The sequence below is a fragment of the Tachysurus vachellii genome, chromosome 3 (assembly GCF_030014155.1).
Source record: "Tachysurus vachellii isolate PV-2020 chromosome 3, HZAU_Pvac_v1, whole genome shotgun sequence".
NCBI classification, from domain to species: Eukaryota; Metazoa; Chordata; class Actinopteri; order Siluriformes; family Bagridae; genus Tachysurus; species Tachysurus vachellii.
Window position 1 is genome coordinate 33,070,632 of NC_083462.1, and position 26,273 is coordinate 33,096,904.

General features: G+C 40.8%; 1 protein-coding gene across 1 annotated transcript in view; it reads left to right on the forward strand.

The window, feature by feature from the left end:
• Window positions 1–18,534, forward strand: part of LOC132842443 (cilia- and flagella-associated protein 58-like) — a 164,673-nt gene extending 146,139 nt beyond the window's left edge. Inside the window, exons 14-17 of the mRNA XM_060865117.1 lie at window positions 824–935; window positions 8,106–8,210; window positions 12,534–12,653; window positions 18,403–18,534. Coding sequence (XP_060721100.1) covers window positions 824–935; window positions 8,106–8,210; window positions 12,534–12,653; window positions 18,403–18,534 — 469 coding nt within the window. The remainder of the gene's footprint in view (window positions 1–823; window positions 936–8,105; window positions 8,211–12,533; window positions 12,654–18,402) is intronic.
• Window positions 18,535–26,273: the final 7,739 nt, after the last annotated feature.

Below are 26,273 nucleotides of genomic sequence, written 5' to 3' on the forward strand. Positions count from 1 at the left end.
TGCTGTTTGTCGAGTAGAGGTAGAGTATATATGTGCTTTAGTAAAATACTGTAGCATGGGAAATGGAGGATGGAATAGGTTTAATAACTCTCTATGAAGGCCATTTGTTTTTTGTGTGCATTGGCTCCGTCAGTGATATCATTTTGGACTTAGTGTATGTCTTTTTAGATAGCTTTACAGCCAAGCTTATTTACCAGATGTGCTGCTTCTTTCTCTTTATCCAACTTTGATGTGATAAATTCTCTACCACCTCCTTATAAAAAGTAAATAGTCTTCTTTTCACCAAATAGAGAATTTATTTCTCCCTTTTGGCCTCTGTGGCATTTTCCTGATGATAAAAAGTAGTTTAATGCTTTTTCAGCAGCTATTACCGAGCCACTGATGCTAATAAGTTGTCAGATGAGCTTTCACGATGTTTATTTGCAGAGTGAATTACCACTGTAGCAGGTCAAAGGCTCTTGCCGAACGACATTGCATTTACATCAAACGTCACCAGTTTGTGTATGTATGTGTGGGTGATGCAGAGAGCACACTTGGGTGTTTGCAAGGTTTAAAGTGCTATCAGATTTATGAAAATGTTACATATTTCTCTTGCTTTTTTTTTTTCAGGGCACAGTTATAGTGTATTGCTTTGTTTTGTTCGTATGGCAGTATAGCAAATATTATATTATATACAGTAATATAACATATTAACTGGTTCAGAGAGTGATCATTGTGATGTTTGTTGCATAATTTAACACTAACCTTTGTGCTGTTTGGGCCTTTGCTTGGTTTTGATGAGTAGATGTGTGTCTTATGTCTTTCTGTTGTGTCTTGTCCATAGGAGTGAGGTGCACCACATTCAAAAGGAGCTGCTTAAGGAACGAGCAAGATATAAAAGCTTGCAAGAAGAGCTCGAAAATCCCATGAATGTTCATCGCTGGAGAAGACTGGAGGTGTGTACTTTATGTTGGTATAAAGCCCTGTTCAGATTGGGCTGCTTGGAGTATTTCAGGGAGTGGAGTCCTGAGATTAAATTATCTTTTACCATGTATAAAAATATTACAGGTTATATACATCCTGTCTGAACTAACAGGTTCCTATGGATTCCTAATTTCAGTTTGGAGGGACTTTAGTTATTTGTCTTTTCTATCATCTCTTGCAAAACCAAAATAAGACCATAACAGTAAAATATAGATGACATTTAAAAGACTTATCAACATACTTAAACTACACTTACAGATATAAATTTATCAAATTCCATTTGATCAAATAAAGCCTAAATACATGATTTGGTCACATGACCTACTAATACATCACATCCACAAACCCTTCAAGCCCCATTACTTAACATTTGTTTTTGTCCCGTCTACATAATATATAGCTTTATGGATTCTGGGTCTAACAATTCACAAAATTATATCAGCGAACCAGTTTCTACTGGGAGGCAATCATGAGTAAATTGAGGAGGCAATCATGTGTAAATCAATAAAGGTGTCTTTGTATAGGCTAACACAACATTTATGCTTTACTAATGATGCAAAGTTAACAAATGTAACATCTTATGTCACATTTTCTATCCATTTCTTTCTCATTTTTTCTCTAGGAGTAGGAGGCATGACCTCCTACAACTTAATTGCCTGGCTCAGAATACAGGACAAATGACTAACTAATATGGGGGCAGACTGGATCCTCCGTTTTCCTAATTTCAGCCTAGTCTTGAACTTTTTTTAATGATCCATCCATCCATCCATTTTCTACCGCTTATCCGGAGCCGGGTCGCGGGGGCAGCAGTCTAAGCAGGGACGCCCAGACTTCCTTCTCCCCAGACACTTCCTCCAGCTCTTCCGGGGGAATACCGAGGCGTTCCCAGGCCAGCCGAGAGACATAGTCCCTCCAGCGTGTCCTAGGTCTTCCCCGGGGCCTCCTCCCGGTTGGACATGCCCGGAACACCTCCCCAGGGAGGCGTCCAGGAGGCATCCGAAACAGATGCCCGAGCCACCTTAGCTGACTCCTCTCGATGTGGAGGAGCAGCGGCTCTACTCTGAGCTCCTCCCGGGTGACCGAGCTCCTCACCTTGTCTCTAAGGGAGCGCCCAGCCACCCTGCGGAGGAAACTCATTTCAGCCGCCTGTATCCGGGATCTTGTCCTTTCGGTCATGACCCAAAGCTCATGACCATAGGTGAGGGTAGGAACGTAGATCGACTGGTAAATAGAGAGCTTCGCCTTGCGGCTCAGCTCTTTCTTCACCACAACAGACCGGTACATCGACCGCATCACTGCAGAAGATGCACCGATCCGCCTGTCGATCTCCCGCTCCATCCTTCCCTCACTCGTGAACAAGACCCCAAGATACTTAAACTCCTCCACCTGAGGCAGGAGCTCCCCACCAACCTGAAGGGGGCAAGCCACCCTTTTCCGGTTGAGAACCATGGCCTCGGACTTGGAGGTGCTGATTCTCATCCCCGCCGCTTCACACTCGGCTGCAAACCGTCCCAGTGCACGCTGAAGGTCCTGATTTGAGGAAGCCAACAGGACAACATCATCTGCAAAAAGCATAGACGAAATCCTGTGGTCCCCAAACCGGACTCCCTCCGGCCCCCGACTGCGCCTAGAAATCCTGTCCATATAGATAATGAACAGGACCGGTGACAAAGGGCAGCCCTGCCGGAGTCCAACATGCACCGGGAACAAGTCTGACTTACTGCCGGCAATGCGAACCAAACTCCTGCTCCGGTCATATAGGGACCGGACAGCCCTTAGCAGAGGGCCCCGGACCCCATACTCCCAGAGCACCCCCCACAGGTCACCACGAGGGACACAGTCGAATGCCTTCTCCAGATCCACAAAGCACATGTGGACTGGTTGGGCAAACTCCCATGAACCCTCCAGCAACCTGGCGAGGGTATAGAGATGGTCCAGTGTTCCACGACCGGGACAAAACCCGCATTGTTCCTCCTGAATCTGAGGTTGGACTATCGGCCGAATTCTCCTCTCCAGTACCCTGGCATAGACTTTTCCGGGGAGGCTGAGTAGTGTGATCCCCCTGTAGTTGGAACACACCCTCCGGTCCCCCTTCTTAAACAGAGGGACCACCACCCCAGTCTGCCAGTCCAGAGGCACTGTCCCCAGCCTCCATGCGACGTTGCAGAGGCGTGTCAACCAAGACAGCCCCACAACATCCAGAGACTTGAGGTACTCAGGGCGGATCTCATCCACCCCCGGTGCCTTGCCACTGAGGAGCTTCTCAACTACCTCAGTGACCTCAGCTTGGGGATCGACGAGTCCACAACTGAGCCCTCGGCCTCTGCTTCCTCAATGGAAGACATGTCGGTGGGGTTGAGGAGAACCTCGAAGTACTCCTTCCACCGTCCGAGGTTGTCCCCAGTCGAAGTCAGCAGATTCCCACTCCCACTGTAAACAGTGTGAGCAGGGCACTGCTTCCCCTCCTGAGGCGCCGGACGGTTTGCCAGAATTTCTTCGAGGCCAACCGATAGTCCTTCTCCATGGCCTCACCAAACTCCTCCCAGACCCGAGTTTTTGCCTCCGCAACCACCCAGGCTGAAGCTCGCTTAGCCCTCCGGTACCTATCAGCTGCCTCCGGAGTCCCCCGAGCCAACCAGGCTTGATAGGACTCCTTCTTCAGCTTGACGGCATCCCTTACTTCCGGGGTCCACCACCGGGTTCGGGGATTGCCGCCACGACAGGCACCGGAGACCTTACGGCCACAGCTCCGAGTGGCTGCGTCGACAATGGAGGTGGAGAACATGGTCCACTCGGACTCGATGTCTCCAACCTCCCTCGGGATCTGGTTGAAGCTCTGCCGGAGGTGGGAGTTGAAGTTCTCTCTGACTGGAGACTCTGTCAAACGTTCCCAGCAGACCCTCACAGTACGTTTGGGTCTGCCAAGTCTGTCCAACTTCCTCCCCCGCCATCGGATCCAACTCACCACCAGGTGGTGATCAGTTGACAGCTCCGCCCCTCTCTTCACCCGAGTGTCCAAGACATACGGCCGGAGGTCAGATGAAACAACCACAAAGTCGATCATCGACCTCCGACCTAGGGTGTCCTGGTACCATGTGTACTGATGAACACCCTTATGCTTGAACATGGTGTTCGTTATGGACAAACTGTGACTAGCACAGAAGTCCAATAACAGAACACCACTCGGGTTCAGGTCGGGGGGGGCCGTTCCTCCCAATCACGCCCCTCCAGGTGTCACTGTCGCTGCCCACATGAGCGTTGAAGTCCCCCAGTAGAACGATGGAGTCCCCGGTTGGAGCACTTTCCAGCACCCCTTCCAGAGACGCCAAGAAGGTCGGGTACTCTACACTGCCATTTGGCCCGTAAGCACAAATAACAGTGAGAGACCTATCCCCGACCCGCAGGCGCAGGGAAACGACCCTCTCGTTCACCGGGGTGAACTCCAACACATGGTTGCTGAGCAGGGGGGCTATGAGCAAGCCCACACCAGCCCGCCGCCTCTCACCGCGGGCAACTCCAGAGTAGTAGAGAGTCCAGCCTCTCTCAAGGAGTTGGGTTCCAGAGCCCAAGCTGTGCGTGGAGGCGAGCCCAACTATCTCTAGTCGGTATCTCTCAACCTCCCGCACCAGCTCAGGCTCCTTTCCCCCCAGCGAGGTGACATTCCATGTCCCTAGAGCCAGATTCCGTGTCCGGGGATTGGGTCGCCGAGGCCCCCGCCTTCGACTGCCACCCAATCCACATTGCACCAGCCCCTTACGGTCCCTCCTGCAGGTGGTGGGCCCACAGGAGATTGGCCCCACGTCGCTCCTTCGGGCTGAGCCCGGCCGGGCCCCGTGGGGTAAGACCCGGCCACCAGGCGCTCGCATGCGAGCCCCAACCCCGGGCCTGGCTCCAGAGTGGGGCCCGGTTGCGCCATACCGGGCGACGTCACGGACCTTGTTATTAAACTACTCATAAGGGGTATTTGAACCGCTCTTGGTCTGGCCTGTCACCCAGGACCTGTTTGCCTTGGGAGACCCTACCAGGGGCAGAAAGCCCCAGACAACATAGCTCCTAGGATCATTCAGGCACGCAAACCCCTCCACCACAATAAGGTGGCGGTTCGAGGAGGGGTTTAATGATCCTGTTTAGGATAATGTAATGGTTCAGATTATTTTAAATAGTAAATTAATTTTATAAATGGAATATTCATTTGATTTTAAATTAAAAATTCTTTTAAAAATAGACCTTTTAAAGAATCAAATAGATTCTAATGAGCAAGCCAGTGGTGACAGTTGCAAGAAAAACTCCCCGAGAAGGCATGAGGAAGAAACCTTAAGTAGAACCAACACTCACAATGGAACATCACATCTTCTGGGTGACACCAGATAGTGCCATTATAAATCATGACAATATACTGTTGTAGGAATATAAATACAATCATTATAGTCCTGGAGTGCTGAAAGCATAAATAGGAAGCTGGGGATGAATCATTTATGATTGCAGCAGCATTTCTCAAATGCAAACATAATTAATAGCATATACAACAAATCATTATTCAGGGAGGAGTAGATTGAGACTGTGTCTCATATAAATTGTAACTCAATTTAGATGTTATACTTCTAACATTTATAAACTAAAATACTTGAATGTAATTCATAAGTACCGTATTTTCCGCACCATAAGGCCCACCTAAGAGCCTTAAATTTTCCCAAAAATCGGCCGTGGGCCTGATAATCCGGTGCGCCTTGTGTGCGCACTGAGTTCCAAAAATCTGTAAAAATGTTGTTGTGCAACTTTGGTAAGCACTTCGCTTGATTGACTGTCGGACGATTTCCCGCGGACATAGGGATGTAATAAGTCCACTACGTACGCTGGCAGCGATAAACCAATCAGGGAACATTACGTAATACGTACAGTACGTACACTTACCAGAAAAACACCGTTTGTTTGGGACCCCCGAAAATGGCACCAGTGAAGAGACATGCTTATGAGGCACAATTCAAACTACAGGCTATCAGTTACGCAGTTGTAAATGGGAATACAGCAGCTGTGAAAAAATTCAACATCAGTGAATCTATGGTTCGGAAGTGGAGGAAGCAAGAAAATGAACTGCGCCAAGTTAAGAAGACGAAACAGAGTTTCCGTGGGAACAAAGCGAGGTGGCCGGGTCAAGCGTGGGCTAAGGTATCTGCTTTAAAATGTTGTCCAAGCTTTCACGAAACCGGTATCATTGTTGAACAGCCACCTGACAACGAGACTTTGATGGATTTGTGGGAGAAGATTAAAAAAAAATAGTGTGTGTGTCTTGTTAAATAGTAGAATAAAGTTCAAGTAAACTCACTTTCAGTTCCGTTATCTTTTTTTTTGTAGACCGTATGTTTTAGCACGCGCCTTATAATACGGTGCGCTTAATGCAGTGTTACTCATTGCACGGCTTGCGAGCCTCCTGTGGCTCGCCAAGCTTTAATATGCGGCTCGCATGGCAGTAAATAATACAATGATATGATCATGTGGTTAAAATTTATTTTTCATTTAAATAACATTAAAAACAATTAGGGAAGCATAGAAAAACGAATGTGCTCTATTACAAATAATATATTTATATATTATTTGACTCACTCACTGCGTTCTGCGCAATAGCCAGTTTTTGGCAGCCTGCCAGAAGCTAGTTTGTGTTTCCTGCTAGTTAACAACTTGTGTTTACTGTACACATGGACTAAAAAAAAAATGGATCGATTTCTTATCAAACAATCCCGCTGTCATGCACGTGAAACAGGTTAGATCCAAATGCTGGTTTATTAGGCGATATCCAAAACAGGCAAGGGTCAAACAGACAAACAACAACATCAAAGGAAATCCGAAACAGTAGTCAATAATCCAGGCGTAGGTCAGGGCAGGTAGCAAACATTCATAAACACAAAAAACAAGCAGGGTCAAAACAACGCAATAGACGGAACCGATAATACGCTCAGAATGCCAACAAGGCTGACAATACTTCACGCCATCAGAGAGTTCTGAGTGAGCTTAAATAGACCAGGTGATTACGAACAGGAAACAGGTGTGCTGAGTTGGTGGTGCAATGGATTGTAGGAAATAGAGTCCTGATGATAAAGTGCAGCAAATCCTCTGCAGGCCAGCAGAGGGAGCCCTCATGGCTCTCATAACACCCGTGCACAAAATGAACAGCAACAAAGCAATGTGACAGTGACAAAAGAAGTAACTGATGAGGAGCATGCCTCATCCGCAACTCGAGAGGAAGACGGAGACGGAGGTTGTGGAGAGATGAGCATAGAAAGATAGCATACAAGATGAGCATAGAAAATTTCAAGAAAAGTGGACAGATGAATTTTTATTTGTCCTTCACGGATCGAACCCTTGACAGGTGCATAATAAAGAATGATTTTTAAGTAATTATTGTATTGCAATATTGTACATTGTATTTAAGCAGATAAGCTATTTAAGACTGAATAACTTGGCATACTTTGCGGTGAAAGTGGCTCTCCTATTGACTTTGTCCTATCAGTGTGGCTCACATGAAGACCACTGACTTAATGTATGGATTAAGTACAGAAATAGACCCCATAATTGAGACTGTGCCTTATAATCCAGTGCGCCATATAGCGCGGAAAATATGGTAATTAAGGAAGAAGTCACAAGCACAGAACTGTCTGTGGAAGATTGTTTTAATTATTTGAATAATAGCAAGATATACAATTAACAATTTTTATTTATTTATTTATTTAGTTAGTTAGTTATTTTCTGTAGGGACATTGATGATTAAAAGCTAGCCATTAAATCTTATAGTATGGCTCAGGCAGGCATTATAACATACAATTTATTGCTGAATGACATAAATTGCATCATACTCTCATGCATCAGATCATTTCATCAGATTGTTGATCATAAATAAAGACACCTAGTCTTGCTATTAGTGTCCCTTAGCCTAAATACATGTTCTTAGTTCTCTTCTGATAGTTGAAAACATCAGACATTTATCTCACAGCTCCTGAGAAACTGAGGTTATGGAAAATGGCCTTAAAGGCACCACATTTAAGGGCAGAGTATTAGACTCTTTCATTCTGTCTCCTTGGCTCTTTTTTGATTCCTTTTCTATAATTGTCTCTCTTTTCCTTTTCCCCCTCTAAATGGTTTCCCTGCAGGGGAGTGACCCATGCACCTTTGAGCTGATCCAGAAGACTCAATCTCTTCAGCAGCACCTGATGGACCAAACCAAAATGGTAGCGAAGAAAGAGTTTCTGCTCAAGGTAAACATCCTGCTTTCATTCTTAACCCATTACAATCTGTCACGTCCAATTGGCTGCTGATGACTCATCAAGCACTTGTGGGGTCGGGTCACTCAGAGAATCGATTTGCGAAGGCCTTGCGAAGAGTCTCTCTGTCACAAGCTTTCTAAAGAAGAACATCTTTATTAAACACTCAGTTTCTATTCACTACTTAGGAATATGTCATCTTGAACCAGGCAAATTCTTTTGGTTTTATACAATCTTATACAGTGTATTTTTAACAAAAAAATTAATTATGACCATTTGATCATGGTCATCCTTGTTTGTCCTTGTTTTTAATATTGAACAGTTTCCATTTTTGATTGATTCCTACTGTGACATCTGTGAATATGCTATTAATACTCAGATAAAAGCTGAAGTTATGCCAAAGCTGAGCTTATGTGAAAGCATAATGGCATAATGAAATGTAACTCTGCCAATTGATCATAGCTTAAGCATTCTAAACAGGAACTGGATCAAGCTTTTGTTGATTTTTTATTCTTCCATTTGTCTTTGATAACCACAAAACTGTAAGTTTCTTTAAGGAAAATCCAAAAGATGTAAATTCATTATTGACTAACGCGTACAGACCACAGTGTCCACTACACTTACGAGAAAACATGCTGGTCTTAAGATGTAACAGTGAAAAGTATAAAGTCTATAACATGAAATATATACAGCTGCAATACAGCAAAGTCAGCTAGCTAAGCTATAGTTGTTGATATTGTTTACTTTGAAATAGAGGGAAACATGGAGTGGAACCAATTTTTTGCAAGGTACAGTAAACTTATACTAAGCTATTGTTATATTCTACAGCTGTGAAAGCAGCATGTCAGTGTTCTCTAGGTTTTTACAAGCACTTCTCAAAAGAATAGGGAAGGTAATAGAATTATAAAGCACAAGTTTAAATGGAATGTGCAGCTCTTATGTGTCTTCACTTTAGAGAATAACTTAGCATTTGAACATAAAATAATCTGAGGTAGGTCTAATCTCTATTTTGCACTTTTGGACATTATTTTAATTGATTTTAAAATTATAATCTCACCATGATAGTTAGAGTGTCTTTTTTTAAACTTTACAATTTTATTATTTAGACAATTTATTTATCATATCTAAAATGTGCATGGTTTATGTTTCAGAAATTCGTTAAGTATAGGGCTTTTGAGTGTAGTTAGAAAGGAGTTTTAATCCTATTATGATACATCTTGATTTATAGTTTGAGCGTGTGGTAGCCTAGTGGTTGAGATGTTGGGCTACCAATCGGAAGGTTGTGAGTTCGATCCCAGGTCCACCAAGCTGCCACCTTTGGGCCCGTGAGTAAGGCCCTTATCCCTCAATAGCTCGATTGTCTAAAAAAAACAAAACAAGATAATGTAAGTTGCTCTGGATAAGGGCGTCTGCCAAATGCTGGTAATCTAAAGTAAATGTAGCTTTTTTGCCTGTCTCTACTGTTTAGAGAGTCGCTGGACACGGTACTGAACTGGTGTGGGTCGGTTGGTACCCAGTCAGGGAAAAGGCGCTTCAGTTTTTTACCCTGTACCTTTAAGCTAATCTGAGCTGTGGTGTTGTGACCTTGACTGCCCACTTGGTAATACAGGGGTGTATGTCAAACCAGTAGAACCAGGTGAAGGGTAAGGGACAACTGGTTAGGTAATATCTGATGTCCTCTTAAGGCCTCATACTCCATTGGCACAAACCCTGCTTTGTAGAAGACAATGTAAAATTAGCTCCAGTGTTCAGGTGTTTGAACCTAGGGCTCTGGACTGAGCCTGGTGGTAATTTAATTTGTTGTCTTGGGACTTAAGTGCAGTGCTAAGAACCAAGGTTCAAGTCATTCACCCTGGCTATCCATTGCAGCTAAGCTGGCCTACTGTACAGTAAGGAGAAAGAGTGCCTTAATATATTATGTCCATGGTTCTGAGAGAGCCTGTCATTCTACTCTGCTCTGCAGGAGATGAGGTTTGATTGATGAATACACCCAGCTGTTATTAACCCATTGTTTATGAACAGAGAACACCTAGCTCTGTGTTTGATGTTTCTATTTACAAGATTAATCTATGAGCTTATTCAACTCCTCGAGCATTTTTTGGAGCACAACACATCTTCTCATAGGATATAGCAACACACATGCAGCTTCTAGCTAGTTACCCCATCATACAACATTTACCACCTGAGAAGTGTGAGGGCTTTCATATGATTCCTCCACAGCATTCTTTTTGAATTGCTGCTCATTCTACGTTACAGGGCAGCTGGACACACTCAAAGGAAAGCATGAGCAGACCACAATTAGTTAGTGTCCTTCTGGTAGACAGGAGTGGGAGTAATGCCATCCATCCCACCCACACAGCATGGACAGTTATGCTTTCTTTGACTCCAGGCCATAGTTGGCTGTGGAATCACTGGGATTCAATCTGTATAGAATGAATAGTTGTGTTGTACCACTGTGGGGTCATTGCTACCCTTCTTGAGTGAAAGCCTGAGAGGATTATTCTGAAACTCCTTATTGATGGCATATGCATTTCTTGTAGTTGCTGTCCGTGGGGCTTGGTTGGTTTCTGGCAACTTGCATATTGTTAAACCACAGGGACTGTGGTACCTAGCATTGTGGACTCCTCCTCCTTCTTAAGCACAGTGAGCAGCTTCGAGTGCATGAAAATGAGAAAGCCAATCTGTTGGAAGATTTAAAATATTCATATAGTGTCATGAACCACCTGGGTTATGCCCTTCACCTTAGGCATCCTCTGCAGGGGAGCATGGAAAAAGGTACTATGGTACTATTCGAGGTCCTTCATAGATAATCTTTAGGGCCTTAACCGATGACTGATGCACATCAGCAACTGCTCTTCAACCCCCTTTTTTGTGAAAGGACTACTATACAGCTTTTATAGATAGATCCATCTGCAAAATCAGTTACTAGTTTAAGACAATGTCAATAAGAAGTCAGCTCTTCATGAGGAGCTACATCAATCATTTACTGTTGAACATCAACCATTAAACAAAAAGGCTTAAAAATGTGTTTCTAAGACAAACCTAAATACTAGAGCTGGTTTCTACATACATGGATATATTTCGATGTGCTACTTCAGAAAATGGAGTTGAGAAAGTGTAAGCGCATGTATGCCAGGAAGGAGGGTGACAAAGAACAGGATCTGAAAAGTGAATGATACATGACCATATGATTAAAATACTCAAAAGTTTTAGTCATTGCCAGGAAGTCAAGAAAGACGGCGTGCCAGAGCCCATTCCAATTTACTATTATTTGTATGGTCATGCTTAATTTGCTGTAGGCATATGTGTATGATTCAGTGATGCATGGAGGCTGTCTGATAATAGCTGTCACTCTGATGCTGTTATGTTTGACAAGCATGACAAGCAATGTCTCTGATATGCTATATTAGTCCAATAATTGTCTCTAGTCTGAAATTATATCTACAGTTCTGGGGTGGGATTTCTTTGGAGCTGACAAGTATTGAATTACAGTGTTATCTGTATTCATAGAAATATATTGCCTCAATTGGTTTATTTGACACTTAAATTCCAGCTGTGCCGCTTACCTGGGGATTTTCTGAATACATTTGACTTAGTTAAATGACAAGTGCTTGTCCAAATATCTTTAGTATTGACAAGTGCTCACTGTTAACCTTGTGGTTGGCTAAACTGCATGTCAATATTAAAGGGTCACAAACTTTTTTGACATTAGAGAAAAGACAATTATGACCACATCGGTCGGTCGGTCGGTTGGTCATCATTTTCCAATTTGCCAGCAGTTACATTTTTCATATATTAAATGACACCTAACGCTAACTTTATCTACACCTTTATCAGATATATCATTTAACCAGTCTTCAGTGGTTTGACTAACATAGAAATAAAAATAAACAGAGAAACCTTTCATTTTATATACAGAATCTGTTCTTTAATTTGTTTATGTGAAAACATTATTTATTAATGTTTGGCATGAAGCTTCTTATAAGTACAGAAAATCTCTACAATATAAGAATAAAATATAGCCTAGATGGAACTGTAATATTTTTTGATATATTAAATAGAAAGCCATGCCAGGCTGTCTGCTTCACCATCAGTCCTCTGAAGAGTTCATTTAATGGAGTATGTTTGCACAGAAAACACTCTCGTGCATACTTAATGTAAGAATATTCATAGCTGAAATTAGGGTTTTAATATCCATCTGATGGAGCTGGGGAGCATTTAATGTAGATTTGTACCTTATTAACACACAATTATTTAACACTTTTTTGTGAATGTACAGTATTTGTACAGTACAGTCTGTGTTTTGTGTGTGTGTAGGAGAAGGAGAAGGAGTGTATTGAAATGAAGCACAAATTAGCTCGTATGCCCGGTCCAGAGGCAGCCAAACAACTCAGGAAAACTCAGCAAACACTGAAGGAAAAGAACAAACAGCTCATGGTAGGTTTGAGTCTCTCTTTCTTGTACTTCCTCTCCTTTTTTTCTTCTTTGTCTCTCCCTTCTGCATGATTTACTCTTTCACTATTAAAGGAATAACCAGTCCACTCTGAGCTGCACTCCCCCTCATGCTCCCACCTCAAAACGTCGGGCTTTTATCAGATCATAAATCATTTTCCCACTTTTTCCCCCTCTCTGTGCTCACCCCTCATTCTCTCTATCATGGGAATGAATAATTAGTTACCCTTCTGCCTAATTAAGATCTCCTGTGCCTGGTCACAAATGGCTAGAACTAACATCGTCTGGGATTTTCTGTTGCGACTGTAGCTTTTTGGTTGACCTAATTCCTTCATCACAAAAAAAGAAACCTGGATGCAACAATCTCCTTTCACTAATCTGTAGGTTCTGAAAGACAGATAATCACAAATGTTATATGAGAAACCAACAGAGAACCACAGGGTTGATGGCCTCTTAGAGCAAATCTTAACTGATATTAAGATACAGTAAGAACAGTAACAAATGTAACAATCACTCAGGATATTGGAACAGGTAAGATAGACGGGAGATAAGGGGTAAATGCTTTGCAGCACCACACAGGTACATACTGTAAGTATTGTTTTCTATTGATTTCTAGTTGTTCTCATAAATTAAGCCTCATTTCTAATTTCTTTGCTGCAGTTAGAGCTTTCAGTTCACCTTAAAACACAGTATTGTTACAACCTTCTTGTTTTGGCTAAAACACCTTTTTTTAGTAGTAAATCATTTACTACTAAAAAAACATCTTTATAGTAAATGAAACTAAATGTAATTACCTAATATTACACACACTAATATTTCCTGTTTTTGATATACATGAGTGTGTGTTTGAAAAGTTTATTCACATGTGTCTATTTTTCTTAAGGCCAGACTTTATGTGTTAACTTTATAGCACTGCTCATGGATCAGTTTTCCTCCTATGGTTTTTTGTAAGTGGTCAAACGAAATCTGGTTCAGCAAATTTGTTCAGAGAATGAGCCCAGGAGTCCAATTCAGTCCCATTCAGAAGTGCTGCTGCAGGCTCAGCTTTACGCTTTGCGGCGAGATTTTTATGGCTATGGCTAAATCTGATCTTACATCAGCACTCTTGCTCTGAGCTCCATTATGAGCGCAGGCCTGTTTATTTACCAGCTGAATGCTGAGGCTCCTAAATAAACCTGTTAAATGAAACTTGCTGAATTAGTCCACCTTCTTTTTCTTTTTGTAATAAGAAGAGGCGCTTTGCATCACAGAAACCTATTCAATTCTGCAGATACTTGACAGATCCCTCGGCTAGACAACACATTTGGGACCTTTTCTGCTTTTTTTCTTTTCAACCTGCCTTTGTCTCAGTCATTAAACATTATATACAGTACACAAAAACGCTCAAACACACACAAACACACTTTCAGTCCCTCCCCTCTTCTTTCCTCTGTATCTTTCCATTTTTCCTTTTCACTTTTCAACTGAAAGTTTTAATTTTGATAGACAGCACAGACTTAAACAGGAAATGAGAAACAGAAACCTGATGATTGCCAGAGTCCACTCAATGTAGCAGCTGGAAATTGCTAAAATGATTCAGAGAGACAACTGAACAGAACTGACTGCTACATCTACTGTATTTTTGTTAAATGACCTTATACTAGCTGTACTCCATCATAATGCAAGGTCCCCATTAACAACTTATATGATTGGTCAAAATGTACTAGTATAATAAAAGTACAAATATTTATGAACATAGAGCTCACCTGCAGTGAGGGGAAATAAGCAGTGTTGTAATGTAACGGAGTACAAATACTTTGTTACTGTACTTAAGTAGAAATTTCACGTATCTGTACTTTACTTCGCTATTTAAATTTATGTCAACTTTCACTTTTACTGCACTACATTTCCTAGATAAAATGTAAACTTTTACTCCGCTATATTTCCATTAAGCATCTTTGTTACTCGTTACTACAAAATAAAATCAGAAGAAACGTGTGCGACTGCAATAAGGGAGGTTTGGCGAATCACTGCTCCTAGATTGCATTACGCTCCACACGCTCTATTTCAGCGTAATGTTGCCAAAGGAGGACGAAGCACAACTGAAACCACCATGGAAGCACCTACTGGATGACCTCTCGTTATCGTAGACGACCACCCTGATGATAGTGGTTAACTCGGTGAACAGGGTGAAGAAGATAACGTTATACACCCGTGGCCGTATTTGCAAGTAATGTTTCTGTACATTGGAATGAAAGATTCTTCCTACCGGATGAAGTGCCTCTTATGCCTACCGAAAATCACTGAAATTTTACTTTTTACTTTTACTTCAAATACTTAAGTACATTAAATATCAGAAAATTACTTTTGATACCTAAGTACAGTATATCCCTGCTAAAAAAACAGCATTGCTGGTCCAGCATAAGGTATGTTTTGCATGCTGGGACCAGCTTGGGATGGTGGCATGCTGGTCCAGCATGAGGTGCTGGTTGCTGGTGTGCTGGCCGACCAGCCTGGGATGGTGGTATGCTGGTCCAGCATTAGGTGCTGGTTGCTGGTGTGCTGGCTGACCAGCCTGGGATGGTGGTATGCTGGTCCAGCATTAGGTGCTGGTGTGCTGGCCGACCAGCCTGGGATGCTGGTGTGCTGGCCGACCAGCCTGGGATGCTGGTGTGCTGGTCAACATATGTTGTCTTTTGGATGCTAGTATAATCCCAGCAAGACCACAACAAACCCATTTGTTACATATCACATTTCAGTGCATATTCATAGTTAAATAAAGACCAAGACAATTTTCTAGAGAATTGTAATTCACTTTTTAATAAAGAAAAAACATTCTGGATATTCCTATCATTTACATGGCTTTCTTTATATATATATTTATATTTATATATATAAATATAAATATAAACTTATATATATTTATATATATATAAGTTTGTTTAAAATATTTATTGGACAATGACATTTGCCATCACACTGTAATTTACACACGTGCACAAATAACATTACACAATATAACCTTTACAACACACATTTTTGGTCTTAGCCTGCACTCTCCCTTTTTTCGCGAGGAAAAAGTAGTATGTGGTGGCGATGACCATGTATTTTTTAAGAGGTGCTACCCGGAGTCGTTTGCCTTTAGACAACTCCTGCTCAGTCTTCTTTATTCTCTGAAAAATTATAGAAACAAAATAAGAAACAAAACTATATATCACTCATTTGTTTATATTGTGCAGTGAACGAGTTACGATAAAACAGCTACTGCTTAAGTTACATACCTTTAAGCATCAGTATTTGTGCCCTGAAGAAGTCTTGCTTCCATCGTACCCAATAAACCTGAGTTTGGTCAAACATGTCATAGTTAATGTCCTTAATTTCGCTAGTTGAAACAACTGCCATGCAGCAGTCATCCAGGTACTTCACGTATGCAAACATTCTGATTCCCAGTGATCAGCAGATTCGTCGTGTAGAAGCGGAAGCTTTTTTTTACCCCAAAACAAAATCCTAATTAAAGTGGCAAAAACAAGATGATGTGGAACACGTGCACTTATACTAATTTCGACAAACACTGTAAGGTATATAATGTAGTCGAAAGCATTGCGAGATTTATTTTAGGAAAGTGCAGGAACTACGTTTACCTTCGTGAACATAGTTGCTTTAAAGGTTGCATGGCAACGCTGATGCAGGGTAATATCTCTTCACATTACCGCTTTACTAATAAAATAGACAAACAACTTAACTGCTTCTTAATTGAGACAAATGGATTATATATATATATCTTGCAAAAATAAGTATCTTGCAAAAACCATCATTCTGTATGATTTATATGCTGCTTCCCTCATGGAGCTTGGGAAGTCAACATTTGTTGTATTACTATATTTAATTTGTGGAGACACTTTAATCCCTAACGAACGATTTTTTAAATGTTTTTATTCTTTGTTATTCAAAGCTTTTTGAGCTTTGTTATTTCAGTTCTTTATTCAAAAGAGGGAGCAAAAAGAAATAACACACTTATAATTAAATATATTCCAATATATTCTGTTTTAATCTTATATTAATGTGTTACATAGACACATACACAAGCAAAAATAAAGGTTGTTCCCATAAAGCTCATTCCAGCAAGATCATACTGGTTAACCAGCTACACCAGCTCCGTTTTGCTTGATAACACCATGACTATGCTAGCCACCCAGCTATACCAGCACTATACCAGCACTGACCAGCATTATACCAGCACTATACCAGCATGAACCAGTAAAAACCAGCCTGGACCAGCATGGAATTCATGCTGGTATATGCTGGATTTTTCAGCAGGGATATCAGATACTTTAAGACTTTTACTTGAGTAATATTCTAAAAGTGACTTTCACTTCTACCAAAGTCTTTTTCTAGTACGATACTTGTACTTTTACTCAAGTATTGCTTTCTAGTACTTTATACAACACTGGAAATAAGCATTCAGGCAAATTTTGTGTTTGTTATTGCATATACTTTCAGTTCCTACAGTCGATCCACATCAAATTTGCAAACAAGGCCTCATTTGTCAAGCTGAACATGAATAAATTTGAGTGTCAATCATTCATATGAGCATTTACACACACACACACACACACACACACACACACACACACACACACACACAAAGTCCCATGAATTCAAGTCCGACATTAGTGTGTGTTCTGTACGTTTACACAATCAGACTTACTAACGTAAACCTAGACTATTACCTTCAATCTTATAATTTATCAATTTCTACATTTTCATATGAAGATTACTCTATAAGTTCAAATTGCTTATTCATTTTAAATACACACAATTAACTAATTTTACACCTACCGTTTCAAGGCCAAAATGGCATCAAGCCATATTACATGAAAAAGTGATTCATCATTTTTTAGCTTTCCATTCTGTGAACATGGACCAGTTATGGAATTTTGTAAGCATCATCAAAATGTCTTTTTATTTTTGAATGCATAAAAACCAATCAAGTTCTAGATAGAAATTCTGCAAAAAAGCATCCAAAGACAAATTGCTCTTGTTGTCCTTTCCGATTGAAAAGTTCTGAGGGAAATAATTACTGACCAACGAGCTAATGGAAAAAAGCTACATGAACTTAACCATATGGTTTAATGATATACAAGGGTATATTTGATTATCTACATGTTCCTATGGTTCACGGAACCACAATTAATTATCCCCAGCAAGGTAAGATAAGGAAAGTAAGAGAGCTGAACTGACTCTGGTGTGAAGATATACATTTCAACGCAAGACAACGGCCAAAGAGAAGCCTCAAGAAGGCTTTGCATGGTCAAACCAATTTCCTGACTTTATTTATGAAAAATAATTGAAAACGTCCATCAGGGTTAGACAAAAATTAAACAACAATGCTGCAAAAATATCATCCATTCTTACTAGAGACATCAACAATATCAAGTGTTAATGTAGTTTATTGTAAAGAAATTGGTGTGTTGTATTTGGATATCAGAATACCCTTTGGGCTTTTATCTCTTACTTTTATAGTTAAATGAAATTATGTGTTGTCGCTAAGCAGTCAAAAGTAATGCAGAATTTAGTTCATCTCACCACTAAAACCCCAAAATTAGTTGTCCCGGAGTAACATTTGATTAAATACCCAATGAACATGCTTGTAAAGACCAAATTACAGTATAATGAATAAACCATTTACAGTAATATTACCATGCTTTGTGGATTGTCCCATTAGTTGTTTGAATTGTCCCTCTTTCGTTTACAGATGCTGTCAGTTGAAGTCAACATGTACAAGTCTCAGGCAATGGAGTACAAGAAAGAGATTGAGCAACTGCACGAAGAGTTAAAGATCGTGAAGAAGAAGTACTTTGCGCAGAAATGCAAGGATCAAAAGTAAGAGTAAGACTAACGAAGCATTAAAGATATAACGCACTTATTCATAGTGACCTTTTCCGTGCGGGTTCATGCTCATACTGTACTTCATGTACAAGTATTCTTGAAATGACATAAACTTCAGGAAAGTAAGGGATATTAAAAAAGAGCTGCACTGAAATTATGGCTATAATTTAATATAAAAAGAGACAAGATTAAGTGGAACTGCAATGCCAGCTGATCTCCATGACTTATCAGCTGTACGTTCACACGGCTCACAAAATGCCAGCAGTAGACCCTTATAAAGCCTAATTAAATTATCACTGATCCTGTTGCCTTTTAGTAGATGGGTGTTAAAGTTAACCTCCAAGAGCCCTTCTGGTGAGTGAGGATTCAATGAGGTGCTGTTTCATTTCCTCTTGATTTATATCACTGGTAAGCATTGCTTGATTAACATCTAGTGGCCGATCAGTCAAACTCTCAGCTTCTATTTCCTGTCCTTACAGTTGCAAGAAAACGCACACATAAAATTCCCTTTAAGTATTAACCTAAACATTATAAGAGCTTATTAGTAATTTGCTCTTTTTAAAATGAATAATATTAATAAACTGAGTAAAATTTTAGCCTGATGTTACTGCTGCTGGAAAGGTGTGGAATCATTTATAGCTTGATAGCTAATATTTTTTTCCTAATAGTTTAAAAAGTAAGCTGTTCTGGCTGAGACAAGGGCTTGATGGTAGTTACTGATACCTTTGCTCTAAGCTATTTGGAAGACCTTGATTTTTTTTTTCACCACCATCACTCACACTGCCATGAGATTTGATTCAGGACGTGCAATTGTTCACTGTACCAAAGGATCGATCTTTTAATTATAGTTTTTCTCACATCAGCTGGTGCAACACTGTTCAAGGTACATCTTCGAGATGTATTTAATCCCTCAAAAATTCAGTCAAGTGAAATGCACCTGTGACTGCTGTAGTTTTTTTTAAATCTTACAGTTACAGTTCAGTGCCTCAGTTGGATATCTAATGCTAAAACACAGAAGCTTTAAAAACACCTAATCTAATCAGACATTGGCAGCTATATTCAGGATGTAACCAGATAACTATATAAGAAACTATAAAAGTAAAATAAGCTAAGAGGAAATTATAATATAATAGATTAACTTACTACAGCATCCTAGATCCTCGACAAAACCTGAAAAATGAATTGAAATACACTATTTACAGAAAGACTTATTCTTTGAAAATGTATTTTATCAGGAATTGATGTGGAGAGCTTCATGTGAGTTACAGGTATACACTGTTAAAGTTAAAACTGACTTATACAGTATGTGTAGGCTTTTACTGAAATTTTTCTAGTGCACAGAAAAAAAGCACACATTATTAATAGAAAACACAAATCTTGATCAATTTACTCAGTGTAAATGATATCGGTTCCACATGTTTGACTGAGTTACATGAACACAGTTTGTTTTTGTGATTCCAACAATATTTTCAAAGCAGCGAATAAAACGAATCTTTCTCACCTGACCTGAGAGTTTAATCCAGCTCACCGATGTCCTGCAATAGTCACGTTACCTTGTTGTGGAAGTTCTGAGGTTAGAGAGATTTAAAGAATAAAGTATAACACTGGTAGACACGGGCAAGAATAAAAAGGTTACACAATCTATTGTGCTCAGCTGAGCAGCAGGACCCAACACTGCACATGTATAATGAGAAATGAAAGGCCACAATCATTGATTACATCAAGATTTTATAGACAGAACTCAAGAAAACAGAAGATATGTAAAAGCAAAACATCATCAATCATTGGCTCAAAATTACCGCATACATCTCCTGACCAAGCTAATCTGACCAGGCCAAGGTCTTCTAGAGGACCTATTGTTTATGGACAACTCGTCCCCAGTCCCTACTGCCCTTGTCATAATCTTAACAAAACCTACTGATGACAATGTCAGTCTCTGGTCATGACGCACACAGGGTACAAGCATTGCAAAGCCTTGTGAACATCTTAAGATTAGAAATTTCCACCACAATTCCCCTCTTTTGTCCCTGGGACAATACACAAAATTTCAATAATCATTAATCTGTAACCAAATCTAGACTCTAAATAATATATGCTATTACTAATAATCAACTACTTGATCCACAGTATTATTAATCATTTGCTTAATCAGTATCACTTAATCAGTTATGAATATATTCTCATATGGCTTAGGCTAAGTTTAATCATGTATATTCACACATCAGCATATCATTTCCCTTGTAAGGTTTTCATGAACGCGTCATAAAATACATGAACTTCAGTGGACAATACGCTGTTTTTGTGGGGACAGAACCCAAACAGAAATACAGTTAAAGGCAAAGCATTAAACATCTCTCTCATTGTATCTTTTCTACAAGTCAAAAGTCTCTACTGTCCGTATTCATCTTTGTCTGTTTTCTGGATCAGTCTGGTCAAATTCAGTGAAATAGTCATCGTCGAATGGAGGAATCCATTCTGTAACTTCTAGTTGATTCCATACCTGAGTCATCCAATATTGTGGGAAGATGGAATCAAAGAATTTACTTAGTTTACTTTTTAGTCTATGTTCTGGCGGGGGAAAATCATCATCGGAAACGTCTCTTTTGGGCCGCTTTATGGGTGTGTGTGAGTGAAGTATGACCACACCAGGATACTTAAACCTTGCTAAAGTACATACTCCCCCCAGTTACGGGGTAAGGCCAAATACACATTTTTACCACAGACCCAGTACCAATCGTCAGCCCTGAGTAGTGTTCCGGTGTCAGATGGATGAATAAGTGAACACTCTGCCTGTGGGCAGGTCCCGTCATCCAAATATGGGTAATATAAGTGAGTGCATCTCTGGCTGGCGATATTACCTAATGGTATGTTTCCTGTTCCTACAAAACAGTGTGTGTAGTTTAATTTAGGAGGAGGCTGTGCAATGAATGTGTTAATTCTTGTTTGATTTACCTTGGGTGTTCGTTTCAACACACTCATTAGAGTCCGTAGACATATAGTGGCATTAGTTAGATCAGTCCTCCCAGGTCCTCCATCTTCACACCATAGGGAGGCTGGTGAATTTATCACCAGACTTAAATGGGTACCATTCGGCACTCCATAAGCATCCTGCTTAAACATGCAGTAAGAACTTTTACAGTATTGGGCTATGGTCTTCAGTTCACTACCATTACTTTTCATGGGAATCATTGTGTGTTTGCTTGCAGATGTGGGGACCATTATGCACACATAACAGGACTCATTTGTGATCATGTTTGCAGTGTAGTTGGCGGTTGCCAGTAAGTGTTTTCATACACATCTCTGCGGCTTCTAATAGAAGTTTGATTTTCTGGAGTATTTTCTGAATTCTCTTTTATTAACAGGCAGATCATAAAGATGCCAATGGTCCCTCGGATTCTAGGGTGATAGTTAACAAGGCTCCTCATCTTAACAGGAGCTTCCACCTTGCCTGTTTGAATCGTCCTTTGAAGTCAGACCTGTGTGTGTGTGTGTGTGTGTGTGTGTATGTCAGTCTGGGGTCGTAGTCAGTATGTAATACTGTATAGCCGTCTACTATCGTCTACTATTGAAAGTGTCACATTTACCTCTCTCACTTAGTTTAATTTCATTAACATTTGTGTTCACATTTGTGTGTGTGTGTCGATGTTACTCTTTTCAGATGACGCTGCTTCTTCTCAGTGTTGGAGAGTAGGTGTTATACCGGTGTTTCTTCTGTTTTCTTCTGACTCAGACACTTTATGCTTCGTAGAGAGTCAGTTGGAGCTCACGGGAGAGGTTACTAGCACGTCACCATGTGCCCTGATGCTCCCTTTCGTTCTTCTTAACAGTTGTCAGTTGCTGGTTTCTCCTTTGGCTCAGGGACCCGCTTACAGTGGCTAACGTTAATCCACATCTGCAACCTTCACCGCAGTCTGCGTGGTCAGAAGTACCTGAAATGGTCCCAGCCACCGCCTGGCTCTCCAGCTTTTCCTCCTGAAATCCTTCATCACCACCCAGTCACCTGGTTTGAGATTGTGCAGATCTGTTTGCGTCACCTTGGGCAGTGCTTCCTTCAACTGCTTATGGATTTGAGACAAAATAGAGGACAAGTTTGCACAATAACACACTGGCTTGTGGTTAATCTGGGTGTGTGTCTAGGCTCAATTCCTATATTTGGGGGTCTGCCAAACAGTATCTCAAACGGGCTTAAATTCACTCTCCCCCTGGTTCTTGTTCTCATGTATAATAACACAATTGGGAGGGCCAATCTCTCACTCTACTGCCCCTCCGCTGGCAGGGTGGTATGCACAGTGTTGTCTGAGATCTATACCCAAGTACTCTCCCACCTGTCGAAGTGCTTGGTTTACAAAGGGAGTTCCGTTGTCACTACTGATTTTGTCAGGGATTCCCCAATGAGGGATAATTTCAGACAGGATTGCTTTAGCTACCGCACTTGCATCCTGTTTGGAAGTGGGGAAAGCTTCTTCCCACTTAGAGAACATATCCACTATCACCAGACAGTATTTTTTCCCTTCGCTGGGTGTCAGTTCAATGAAATCCATCTGTAGGTGTTCAAATGGTCGCTGTGGTGGAGGATGGGCGCTTTGGGAGACTTTAACACCTCGGCCAGTATTGTTTGTTGCACACAGTATACACTTTTCACAGAATTTCTGGGAATAGTTAGCAAAGCCCTTAGTGTGCCAGTATCTGGAGACACTGTTATACATCCCCCTTTTGACACATGGTCTTGCCCATGCGCCAATTTAACATAGAATGGAAACAGTTTCTTTGGCAGGAATGGTTTGTCATCTGGGCCGTATCAAACCCCATCTCTTACCACACCTCCTGCTTTCCTCCAAGTGGCTCTCTCTTCCGCTGTAGATTGTGACTGAAGATCTTTGAGATCAGCTGTGGGAGTACATATTTTCAACATACACAAAGTTTCGGCATTCACAGAAATTTTCTGTGCAGCTGATTTTGCTTCACACTTACATACAGCAATGGATTTTGGAAGTTGGATTGCATCCAGGAGCTCAGAAATCAGGCCATTGTGTGTGATCGTTTTACCTGATGAAGTTAGGAAACCTCTGTGTTTCCACAAAGTACCAAAATCATGAACTACTCCAAATGCATACCTACTGTCAGTATAAATAGTGACAGACTTGTCTTTTGCCAACTTGCAAGCTGCTGTTAAAGCAACCAACTAGGCTGCCTGTGCAGAGAGATGCTCTGGTAATGATTCTGCTTTAAGTGTTTCGTGTTGTGTAACTACTGCATACCCCACGCAGTTGCGGCCTGTTTTCTGATCTCTGAAGGCTGATCCATCCACAAAAAGCTCAAGATCTGGATTCTGCAATGGCGTCTCCTGCAAATCAGACCTAGAACTGCAAATGTCATTTACAACTGCAACACAATTGTGTGGTTCTCCATCTGCTTCTGTAGGGAGAAGAGTCACAGGGTTTAGTATAGTACAACGTTTTACTTTCACATTTGGCATGTCAAGCAAAATAGTGTGATATCTCAGCCATCGTGCTGCATCTGGTGTCCAAATCAGTGTACTGTGGGCCTGTAGGCCTTTGACATGAACGAGTGCGCTCAAGGGCGCTTCGAGTACTGCATAGTTGGGAATGAAGGTCCTGCAATAAGAATACATGGCTAAAAATGTTTTTGTGTTAGGCTTTGGGATGTTTTGGATTGCTGCATCTCTGTTCTGCTCAATAGTTTTGCCTTGTTCTGATATCAGATGTCCCAAGAATTTTACTTGTAGTACAAACTGCAGCTTTGATAAACTCACCTTGTGACCTTGTTCCTTTGCTAGATGACAAAGCAACGCAACAGTGTCTTTTTCACATTGGTCTTTGGATGGTGCCGCAATCATGCAGTCGTCCATGTATTGAAGAATTGCTGACCCTGGGGTCAGAGTCAGAGATTCTAGACTGTTCTTATGCGCTTCGTTGTAGATAGTAGGAGATTCTTAATACCCCTGACACAATCTGGTAAAAGTGTACGCTTTTCCATTGAAGGAAAATGCAAACCAAAACTGGCTGTCTGGATGAAGTGTACACTGAAAAAAGCATTAGCTATGTCTACTACAGAAAACCACTTGCTGTCTGGTGGAATCTGAGACAAGATTGTGTAAGGGTTTGGCACATTTGGAACTCTTGAAATTACTGCATCATTCACTACTTGCAAATCTTGGACAAAGCGCCACTCCTCTGGTTCTCCCAGAGGCCTAATTGAGAGGCCTAATTTTTTTCACAGGAAAGATAGGTGTTCTCACTGGAGAGTTTTCACATATCACGATCACACCAGCCTCATGCAGTGAATTAAATACCGGTGTGATACCATTAATGGCCTCTGGCTTTAAGGGGTACTGTGTTTTGCAAGGTCTGTAATCTGATTTAGGTGTTATCTGCACAGGTGCACAATTTTTGATTAGACCTACATCATATTTCCCTGTTGCCCAAAGTTCTCTGGGAACTGCTTGTAATCAGGGGTCTTCCCCAGAAATTTGTGTCATCTGCCACATTGTTTTCAGTACATCTGTGTCTGCCTGTGGCATTATCTCAACTGTTCTGTCAACAAAAGCTACCCAATTCAATGGCATGCAAGCTCTAGTTTTCTCACTGTACAGCACTGTGGGATCTGAACTGGGCTTCCAATCACCAGCTTCAACACACTTTATTGTCCATTTCCCTACAGATGTGGCCTTTAAGAACGCGTGTCTTCTTCCCCGGCATTCGGCAATTCGTGCCACAGCGTACCGCAGCTTTCTGCACTTCTGTTTGGGGGGGCTATCTTAGCAATCACCTTAATGTGTTTCGCTTCACAGAATATCCACCAGGTGGCGCATAAGAACACTGTTTCTCTTAAACACTCAAAGGTTTTTTAAGATTGTGTAATATGTTTATATTATTCATTTACATTTAAAAAATTTAGATTTTTTATTTTACTTCACATTACATCAGAATTGTGAGAAAACATCCACAATAAAATATAATTATAAACACGTATGAACACATATAACTGTTGGCTATGGGATTTTTTAAAGTAACATTTGTTCTACATTTACATTTACAGCATTTGGCAGACGCCCTTATCCAGAGCGACATACATAAGTGCTTAAATCTCTAACATTGAATACATTAATGCTGGCTCACTAAGTTACATACTTAAGATACCATGAGTTTAAAACATTGTTCAAAGTTACAATGAAAGTGTCAAAGGTTGTTTTTTTTTTTTTTTTTTTTTTTTTTTGCTTCAATGCTAGTTGAAGTGTTTCCTGAATAAGTAGGTCTTCAACCGCCGCTTGAAAATAGCCAGTGACTCAGCTGTCTGGACCTCTAGGGCAGACGTATTCAACTAAAATTTAAAGAGGTCGAGTAAGAGAAAATTTCTTGAAGCAAAGGTCTGGAAGATCATAATGTCTAACTAGTTAGTGTGATATATATTTAAGTAGCCTAGTAGTATCAACATCTGCAAGTAATCAATACCTGACTGTCAAATCAAATAAATTCAGTACAATTCAAAAACATTTTGACAATATTTATTGTCCCGTAACGTAGAACTGAACATATGTATGATTGTAGATATGTATAATGTTCTCTCATTAAATAAAAGTAGGGCTACATTTCAAAATAAGAGAAAATAAATAAAATGTGAAAATTGTGTATGTTTAAATAAAGTGCTTAACCTTCCTTTTTATATCTCAGTGAGAGAACTGAACTCTAGCTTGGCAAGATTTTAAACCTGGGCTTG